Source organism: Bolinopsis microptera, chromosome 3 (genome assembly GCF_026151205.1).
Source record: "Bolinopsis microptera isolate Bmic1 chromosome 3, MBARI_Bmic_1.0, whole genome shotgun sequence".
In the NCBI taxonomy this organism is placed as follows: Eukaryota; Metazoa; Ctenophora; class Tentaculata; order Lobata; family Bolinopsidae; genus Bolinopsis; species Bolinopsis microptera.
Window position 1 is genome coordinate 15,833,032 of NC_087074.1, and position 10,207 is coordinate 15,843,238.

Here is a 10,207-nt window from a genome sequence, read left to right on the forward strand (position 1 = left end):
AAAGTAGTCTGTCAATGATTATCAATAATAAACACTACAGTATTTGAGATTTGTAAAAGATTTGATTTTGACTCAGTAAAACAGCCGGTTTTCGATAAATAAAAACCTAAATAAATCTTTTGAACTTAGAACTTCATTTCGTGGGGGTATTGTCCCTTTCTGAGGGTAAATACGCTTCTGAGATAAGACTGTAACATATCAACACTCTTAACAGCTGGCACTACAAGAGCATCAACTTCTTTCTGAAGGGCGATCTTCTCAGCGGAGATCTTAGGTTCCTGGAAAATAATATATTTAGTTCTAGAAAGTGAGGGACCAGAATATTCACGTGAATTGAGCACAATCTTATCACTTCTTTTAACATTGCATCTGCTGGGTTCCTTGAAAACATTCCTTTCAAACGTTTTGGAAACTCACAAAAACAGCCCAGCCCGAATCAAAATGCCTCATTGTCCAAAGGTTAAGAAAGAAAGTCTAATAGCTATATTTAAACAAACCTCGGCAGTATTTTCAACAAACATCTCTTTCTCGTTCTTGGTAGGCTTGGCTTTCCTCTTGAACAAAGCATCGGTGAGGGTGTCAGGAAGAGCTGGGAGCTCTACGGAGGTGGAGGTAGCAATAACGTAAGCTTGGTCAACTCGCCTCAGAGGTACTCCGTTGATCTTGTAGGGTCCTGGGTTTGGTCTGATTTACGGGGTAGAATCTCATATATCGGCCAATGTTGGACAAGCCAACTCGCCGGACAAGAAAGATAGATAATTTAGAAATTTTAAACTGGGTTTGTTTAAACAAAGATTGTATTTCATTTTAGAAAGATGAAAACAATTTCTAGACGTGTAACAATTCAACATAACAATGTGGGGCTTTAAGGTGTTTTCTCGTGTCCAGCAATGGAAAACTCTTCTCCCTCCCCTCCATTATTCTAGAGCCGCAATTACAAGTAAACGTAAATCTGCATCATTGCTGTTATTTGCCCTGATATCTAACGATACATTTAACTGCCTACTCATCCTAACATGACTATTAATGAGTCACTACACTACACTACACTACAGTACACGATCTATCACACCAACGGAATTTAAATGTTTGAACAACGGACAAGATTGCCTCTAGTAATATATCAAGATATACAAATGTAGAATCGAGTTTTGGTACGCACCAGTTACGAGAAGAAGACCAGATGGCAACTGCTTCAGGACAACAGCCCTCTTTCCTCGGTGGGAACCAGCCAACATGATGACGACGGATCCGGGGACGATAGTGGACCTCAGTTTGGTGGGCTTCACCTTCCTTCTGTTGTTCAGGGGCTTCTTGGAGTCCTCAGTAGGGTAGAATCGGGGCTGAAATAGTACACAGTGAGTCTCAACATTGTGTGTGGCTTTTTGTGGTGGCTTGAATTTTAACAATGAAATTACAATACAGATACGACAAAGTATTGTTTCACATTAAACTCTTAAATTGTGATATGGTTGTTTTACTTATGTCAACATTACACAAATCAATCTTTGGTTCTATCTAAACAGGAAACATCACCACCAGGGATATTGTAATGGCAGGGGTTTCACACAATTGAAGGTTTGACAGGCAACCATCACTTAATGACAAAATTAAGTTAAGCTCAAGAAGACAAGGGTATACAAATCTCAATTAATTTGAACCCTAACCTGTCTCTGAAGGGGCACCTCTCGGGTTCCTCCGTTCTTCTCTCCCTGAACTGTTTTAGTCTTGTGAGTAGCTTTCTCCTCAACAGCGGGTTTGACCTGGACTTTCTGTCTCTTGTAAAGAGCTCGTTTCTTGTAAACAGCTGATCGGCTCAGTTTGGGGACTCCTCCTGGGAGCATGGAGTTTCTGGGTTTGTGGGCCACCATTGTTCAAGCTACAGGAAGTGGAGGGTTAGAGTTTAAAAGTATAAAACGTCGAATGAGATTTGAACAATAGTAGAGTCCGAGATTTGAAGACAATTTATCTCGCAACAGATTAAGATTTAGACTTAGACTTATTTGTTCTAATGACAAAGGGGGGGGTTGGACGTAACTGCTATTCTGACATGAATTGGGATGAATTTCATGATTAGAAAGTGATTTTGTACTGAAATGTAAGTTAAGCAAGATCTTTATCAAAAGATAACAACTAAATGGGTTAACATTCCATCTTGGACGTTGGTAGAACTTAGCACAAATTCGAGCAGCTCCCGATGTTGCGAAACAAAGCTTCCGGTGCTCATTCAGATGGAAGTTCAACGATCGCCACACAAGAATGACAGCACTAGCAGCGATTGGGTGCGAAGTATTATACGTTTACCCTGACATGAGTGGGGCTGGTAAAACGACATGCGTATCCGTCCTCGGTATCAAATTAGAGTAATCAGTGAAAAAGTCACTAAAGTGATCAGTGTTAAGTGCGTTCGAGAGTAAAAAAGAACGAATCCAATTCTAGTAGTGACCGTTACGTTGCGTGAACCTCCCGCGGGCAGAACAATTTCAGACCGCGGCGCGAAGAGAAGGAAGGTTTTCTGAGAGCGCTCGATTCATTATTCTAAAATTTAAATGTTCAAGTGCGCGGCGCGAAATTTCGACGCTTCCCTCCACATTCGAGTATCAAATTTTGAATTGATGTTTCCATAATCTAAACTGATCTTTTAGTAAATCCTGAAACCCTAACATCATTTAAATTTTATTATTATTCATTTGTTACAACTTAAAGTCACTAAAGTGGTATGGAGAATAAGGTTGAAATTTTGCGCCGCGCATTCATGATTCAAACATTTAAATTTTAGCTTCGTTAATTTTATTTTGTATTCGTCATTGCATGCCGGTTCACCATTAAGCAATTTGCATTTTTAATTTTACATTAACCATTTGTCCAGCTAGATGGCATAATATTCACATCTTATAATTTATTTAACCGCAAGTGTGAAGTGTGAAATGGTAATTGTGAAATTTGAAATTAGGAATTGAGAATGCACAATGCAGAATGGTTTTTTTAAAAAGCTTTTACATTTTACGTTTGTTGTTTGTGGTTTGTGGTTTGATCGACGATGTAAAACCAACAATGTGTATCTTTGATTTTTAATTTTACCATTTACAATTTACATAGCGTCAATATACGTCAAAAATTTTATAGTTTATGTTCAATGTTTATGTAATATTAGGCAGTGCGCCATCGACAATAAGACGCGCGCGCTGACCATTGAATGGTTTTTAGCTCTTATTTCGGCCAGCACATTATTTTGGAAACAATCGAAAAGTTATAATACTTCCCATATAACAATTTTGTTGACATTTGGTCAGCTTACGTAAACACTTATGTTCTACTGAACCTAATTTAGTTTGAGCAATTTCGATGCTCAGAATTTGAGTTATCAACGAATTTATACATACTTTGTCATTTTTAGACCTCTTAATCAAGGCCAATCTCTCCCAACTAAGTTAGGTTCGGTAGTTAAGTATGATTGGAAGGTTCTGACAAATTTTCAGCATGATTCATGTTCAGGAACCGAAGATATGACAGAATAATACGACAAAAATCAACGAATTTCGTCAAATTACGCGACTTTTACAGCTAATTTTGCTCCAAAAGCCGCGCACCATCAAATATGGCACCTAGGCGAAACTCACTGATCATTCCAAAAAGGTACGATAAATTTGGTACTGTGAAAATTCTCACAGTCTCTAAAAAACGATGGTACAAAAATTTTGAAAATCCGAGCAAGTTTATTTTTTATCGTGCACCGCCTAGTAATATAATATTAATACTAATAGTAATACTATATCAATATCAAATATGCTATAACACATCACATATGAAAATTTAAAAACTCAACAGTGCAGTGTCAAGTGTATAACATAATCAAGGAAAGCAAAAGACAAAAAAACTGCATTGGCAGTTGGATTGTAGCGCGATGCACTACTGGGTCGCGCGCGCATCAAATAATGCTTCTCGCAACCACTTCGGTAGATCGGCGAGATGCACCACTGTGCCTCACCGAGCTGCGAAGGATTGACATCGTGAATCAAGCAGTTGGACTGACGGACTGTTTCAATAATTGTTGTGCAAAGAGATTGAGCGACTTTTGTCCAACATATGCAATATGACACTCATTGGTTATTGACACTGACAGCGATGAGCGGCTTTTGTATTTTCAATTTTGTCCAAATCCGAAATTAATGTTTTCGGACAAGGGTCTCTGTCAGAAAAAAACTTTATCAACGATTGTTGTCTGAATGCTCCATGCTGAATTTCAGAACAAATTTCTGCAATATCAGAGAACAAAAATCCGCAAAGTCAAAAGTTAAAGCTGCGCACTTTTATAAGGCCCAAAATAAGACTTTTCAGGATAATTCAAAATCTACGTTGTCCCAAATTGTGCTCCTGGGGAGCTAACTTAAGTTTTACGAGACGGACATTTTGTTGAAAAGCAGAACTTTTACTTCCGAAGTTAGGCCCCTACCAATAAGGTTTCCTGGGCACTCGTAAAATATTTGGGTATAGGACTCAGTGGCGGAAGTCACTGCGGCGGTGTACAGTCCGGCGGAGGACGGTACAGCAGAGGCCGGTACGGCGGTACTTTCCAAAAAGGTTGGACGGAACGGCGGATCACATGACACCCACTTTACAGTTACTTTGGACAGTACGGCGGCACTAGAAACTGTACCTATAAAATAGACCTAGCACTGCTAATATAACAAAATCGATTAGCTTTAAAAAGTTCTATTTTCCTCTATGTTACTTCGAAATTAATTTTAATTAAAATTAAATTGGATAAAGTTTAACATATACATTGTGATTGCTAAGAACAGTTATTGTTCCACTTTTTGGTTCGTATCAGATCGCGTCCGGTCTGCACAACGGTGGTTAAGCGAGTGCATGATGAGCTTGTTACAGTGAGATCTCATATCACTGCGCCGAGATGCAATGGGTAATAACAAGGGCATGAGAACACGTCACGAGGGATCGCATCCAGGAATCTGATCAACCGTAGCCAAGAAGAGAGGTTGCTCAATGAAACGTAGATTATGATAGAGGCAAACAGTATATAAAGTGGATCAAAGTTGAGGAGAGTATCTTATTAGCACTACCAACTACCATCTCCAGTACTGCAACACTACAACTTGTGTACAACAGCTACAACGATGTTCGATGAAGATACGGTGAAGGTGGTCAGAGGGAGAACTGCTAACAGTCAGAACCTTCTACACCGTGGTTTCCGCTACTCCAAAGATGGAAAGCCGACTCTGGATGGACGACAGGCTTGGAGCATGGAGGTGCGTGAAGAAGAACGACAGATGCAAGGGACGACTGTACACCCTCAACGGATCCCTGGTGTCAGTCACCCAGCCTCACAACCACAGTGCCGACATAGCTGACTGCGAAGTCCGAGAAGCCCTCTCCCAAGTCCACGATCTGGCTGCGACTACGATTACTCAGAACCACAGAATCTACTGCTCCGTTACTGGCTCGCTGTCCCAGGCTGCTCGCTTCCTCCTCCCCAGTGAACAAGCGGTGAAGAAGCAAGCTCAGAGAGCCCGCCGGAAGGAGAACCCTGTCCCTAGAGCTCCGACGAACCTGGCAGACCTTGAACTGGAGGAGGACGACTGCATGTCTCTGGCTGGCGAACCTATGCTCCAGTTTGATAACAAAGACGACGAGCGACGAGTTATCATCTTTGGGACGGAGAAGAACCTGCGAGCCCTGGAGGACAGCAGCTCTTGGTACGTGGACGCGACCTTCTCCTCTTCTCCTCAGCTCTTCTACCAACTCCTCACCATTCACGCTGAGATGGTCAACTTTAACGAGGACGCTACCTGGGTCTTCCCTTGCATCTACATCCTCCTCACCCACAAGGATACCCCCGTCTACAAGGAAGCTGCCAAGACTCGGCAGTCTTGACAACTTCTCTCCAGACAACATCATGGTGGACTACGAGCTAGCTCTCCGGAATGCCTTATCTGCCACCTTCCCTTCCGCGCAAGTTGACAGCTGCTACTTCCATCTGTGCCAAGCGGTGATGCGGGCTGTCCAGCGACTTGGCTACAAGGAGCAGTACGAGCGAGTTACGACGGATCTCACTACTGGTCAGAAAACCTACACTCCTACCCGGATCTGGATACGCAGACTGATGATCCTCGCCTACATCCCTACAGCGGACGTCCCGGACGCCTTCTTCAGTATCCTGGACCAGATGCCACCGACCTTGGACATCGACGACCTCCTCGCCTACTTCCAGACGACATGGATCCAGGGACTCACCACCTCGGAGAGAACCCACCGAAGAGGAAGAAAGCTCACAGCGACAAGGACAGGAGGATTCACCGCATCGTGCAGAACTACCACTCTTACGAAGATGATGTCTTGACTTACCTGGATCTGCTCAGAAGTGATATATGAAATATTGATTGCTGTAATTTCTTGATAATGATTTGTGGGATTTAGATATTATATTGAGTGTGTCAACGAGCGTGCTAAATCACTCTACAGTCGATCTTCGAGACTGTTCTAAAAGGGCCCCCGACAGTTGAAACCAACTTCAATCGATGTATTTTCGGACGCTGATTCCGAATCACCCCCCATGACATATTGGCGAAAACTGTCTCGATCACGTGATATGACCGTATAAGGAAGTTAGTCTAATTTCTCGTTAGGGTTAGGGTTTCAGCATATACTTTAGGGTTTCGAATAGTCTTTCAGGGCCAGCTAGAGAACGGGTTGAAAAAGTCACGTGACAGTCGAGTGTAGAGTGATTAATCATCATCCTGCAATGATTTCTAATTACTAACATTTTTGTAGTAGTTGTACAGCAATACTAAGGTAATGGGACTACTGCGGACCCTCTACCGGCAAAACCTTGTTAACAAAGCCGCAGTCAAGGTTCGGTGAACGGTTGTTAAAATGTAAAAGCGCTTAGCCTTAAGGGAGATAAGTCAAAGTGGTTGAGCAACATCATGTTGTGGACATCTTGAGAAATTCTTCTCGAATAATTTTAAAGACTTGATGTCAATTTATTATCGGAGAAAAATACGATTTATGAAGGAGCATCCTTAGCTTACATTTTACCTACTACTCATTTCTCAAGATGTCCACTACTATAATACATAGCTACATCAACATGATGTTGCTCTACCAGTTTGACTGATGTCCCTTAAGCGCTTTTAAATACCGTTCACCGAACCTTTACTGCGGCTTTGTTAACAAGATTTGGCCGGTAGAGGGTCCGCAGTAGTCTAGTCCCATTACCTTAGTTTTGCTGTACAACTACTACAAAAATGTTAGTAATTAGAAATCATTGCATCTTGCACTTATTATAGATACCCGTGGAATTTTTGGACACCGTTGACAGTTGATTAAGCAACTTTATGGTTACACTTACTACTAAAAGTACAGAAGTAATCCGGAATCCCAATATAATAATACTCGACCTCTGCTGCAGTCTGCCTGATCCAGAGGATGTCACCATTTTACCTTCACACAGAACGCTGTATGAAGATGACGATCAGACCTTGTTACTAACATTTTTATTAAAAACTCATAGTCATAATTTTAACTCAAAAAGTTAAAAAAATTCAGGGGGCTCCGCCCGAAAACCCCTGCCACCGCTTCGCTCCAGTGGACAAACCGGAGCCGGGCTCGCTTTGCTCGGCAGTCGGCCATGATTCCCCAAGTTTGAAAAAGGAATTACGACCCTGTCCTGGGGGTATTTTGTTGAGTGTTACTGTATACTGGTCTCATCGTTCACGTGATGTAATATTTATTATTAGCTTAGATTGAATTTTAAAAGGCAAGGGCGTGCACTGTACAGTGTACATTGTGCACCCAAAAATAAAGGTTCAAATAATTCGGTACGATAAATTATTTCTTAGGCTATTCGGTTTTATATTACATATTTTTAATAATAAATTTAAAAAATAAATATCGCAGTAAAACTTTGAATGAATTTCTAGTTCTAGTTCTACAGCTCAGCTGCTCAGAAGTTGGGGTAAAAATAAAATTCCAGATGATTTATGCAATATCACTAATCACGACTACATTTTTCTGTTTGCAACTTTAACTAAGTTACCTTTGTTGCACTTGCATATCGCTCGGATCATGGGATCAGGAATTTATCAATATAATGTAATCTTGTCTCACGACTGTCAGCAGAGAATGGAATATCAATAGATGTTCAATGTTAGCTGCCTTCCAAGTGAGAAAAATTTAAATTTAACAACTAAACATTCAGTTTTACGCTAAACCTCATTTAACTTTAAGCAAACTTTTCCAATCACAGTTCGAACAAGGTACTATTACATACTACTATAATATAAGTAGATTTATACGTATACCCAGACCATTTCCAAAATACAAGACTAACACTCAGCAGTTACCAAGCTACCTCCGCAGTAATTACTGGGAATGTAGTCTGGTATAGTACGTGACATTTTGTTAAAATGTACAGTTCTCTTCAGGCCGGCCGCTCTCGAGAGTTATCCAATGTTTCTTTCTCCACAGACAATAACATTCATTTTACCGGTCCTAATCACGATACTAATGATTTAATTTGATGACCGTACGAAATATGTGGATGCGTAACGTACCGCCATATTTGATACCGAGAGAGCGCAACGAGGCAGGTATGTGTTTATCCCTGTTAGCACTGTTCCTTGCCTTGTTATGTGTTTAAACGTTTAGGTATGAGTAAAGCTGCTGTCGTTGGAGTTTGTGTAGCTCAGTGTTGCAATTAGCGTGTATTACTTTTAGGATTTGGAGAGTTGCCAAAGGTTAGGTTCAATGCGTATATTATACTATATGCTATGTAACTAGTAACTACACTGTTATTACGCACAGTTTGCTCTGGTCTTGTAGAGTTGTCACTTGTCGTGATAAAGTGCACTGTTTACTGTTTAGTTGTGAGTAGTATTTCTTTCTGCGATAAAACGTTTTGATCAAAACACACTCTCACTTGAGACATTGTTCCACTGAAGACACACTGTCCAAATTCCCATTGGAGACACTGTTCCACTGGAGACACACTGTCCCAATTTCCATTGGAGACACTGTTCCACTGGAGACACTAACCCACTGGAGACACTGTCCCACTGGAGACACTGTCCCACTGGAGACACTGTCCCACTGGAGACACTGTCCCACTGGAGACACTGTCCCACTGGAGACAATGTCCCACTGGAGACAATGTCCCACTGGAGACAATGTCCCACTGGAGACAATGTCCCACTGGAGACACTGTCCCACTGGAGACAATGTCCCACTGGAGACACTGTCCCACTGGAGACAATGTCCCACTGGAAACAATGTCCCACTGGAGACACTGTCCCACTGGAGACAATGTCCCACTGGAGACAATGTCCCACTGGAGACAATGTCCCACTGGAGACAATGTCCCACTGGAGACAATGTCCCACTGGAGACAATGTCCCACTGGAGACAATGTCCCACTGGAGACAATGTCCCACTGGAGACAATGTCCCACTGGAGACAATGTCCCACTGGAGACAATGTCCCACTGGAGACAATGTCCCACTGGAGACAATGTCCCACTGGAGACAATGTCCCACTGGAGACAATGTCCCACTGGAGACAATGTCCCACTGGAGACAATGTCCCACTGGAGACAATGTCCCACTGGAGACAATGTCCCACTGGAGACAATACAATGTCCCACTGGAGACAATGTCCCACTGGAGACAATGTCCCACTGGAGACAATGTCCCACTGGAGACAATGTCCCACTGGAGACAATGTCCCACTGGAGACAATGTCCCACTGGAGACAATGTCCCACTGGAGACAATGTCCCACTGGAGACAATGTCCCACTTGCACTGGAGACAATGTCCCACTGGAGACACTGTCCCACTGGAGACACTGTCCCACTGGGGACACTGTCCCACTGGGGACACTGTCCCACTGGGGACACTGTCCCACTGGAGAGACTGTCCCACTGGAGACACTGTCCCACTGGAGAGACTGTCCCACTGGAGACACTGTCCCACTGGAGAGACTGTCCCACTGGAGACAATGTCCCACTGGAGACAATGTCCCACTGGAGACAATGTCCCACTGGAGACACTGTCCCACTGGAGACACTGTCCCACTGGAGACACTGTCCCACTGGAGACACTGTCCCACTGGAGACAATGTCCCACTGACTTCTACGATTTGCGATACTCACGTTTTTAAACTAGCCCGTTTTATTGGCTAAATAACGTGAAA

The 10,207-nt window shown here is 42.5% G+C and overlaps 2 protein-coding genes across 2 annotated transcripts; one reads left to right on the top strand and one right to left on the bottom strand.

Annotated features, from left to right (window-relative positions):
* Positions 1 to 88: 88 nt before the first annotated feature.
* On the bottom strand, positions 89 to 1,876 carry LOC134812198 (large ribosomal subunit protein eL6-like). The gene is made up of 4 exons (XM_063819440.1): positions 1,668 to 1,876; positions 1,163 to 1,343; positions 498 to 673; positions 89 to 278 (listed from the first exon to the last, which is right to left on the bottom strand). The coding sequence occupies exons 1-4, from the start codon at positions 1,869 to 1,871 to the stop codon at positions 126 to 128; spliced, it is 714 nt and encodes a 237-aa protein (XP_063675510.1). The 5' UTR covers positions 1,872 to 1,876; the 3' UTR covers positions 89 to 125.
* Positions 1,877 to 9,168: 7,292 nt separating this feature from the next.
* LOC134813241 (uncharacterized) lies at positions 9,169 to 10,143 on the top strand. Its single transcript, XM_063820928.1, has one exon. It carries the CDS (start codon positions 9,169 to 9,171, stop codon positions 10,141 to 10,143), a length of 975 nt encoding a protein of 324 aa, XP_063676998.1.
* The last annotated feature ends 64 nt before the right edge of the window (positions 10,144 to 10,207 follow it).

What these genes read in the sequence shown, in the direction of transcription:
- LOC134813241 (XM_063820928.1), top strand. Translation starts at nt 9,169, where the DNA reads ATGTCCCACTGGAGACAATGTCCCACTGGAGACAATGTCCCACTGGAG.
- LOC134812198 (XM_063819440.1), bottom strand. Translation starts at nt 1,871, where the DNA reads ATGGTGGCCCACAAACCCAGAAACTCCATGCTCCCAGGAGGAGTCCCC. An exon ending in AGGTGCCCCTTCAGAGACAG is followed by an intron (nt 1,344 to 1,667) that starts GTTAGGGTTCAA and finishes GTACTATTTCAG; the next exon opens with CCCCGATTCTACCCTACTGA. An exon ending in TGGTCTTCTTCTCGTAACTG is followed by an intron (nt 674 to 1,162) that starts GTGCGTACCAAA and finishes GACCAAACCCAG; the next exon opens with GACCCTACAAGATCAACGGA.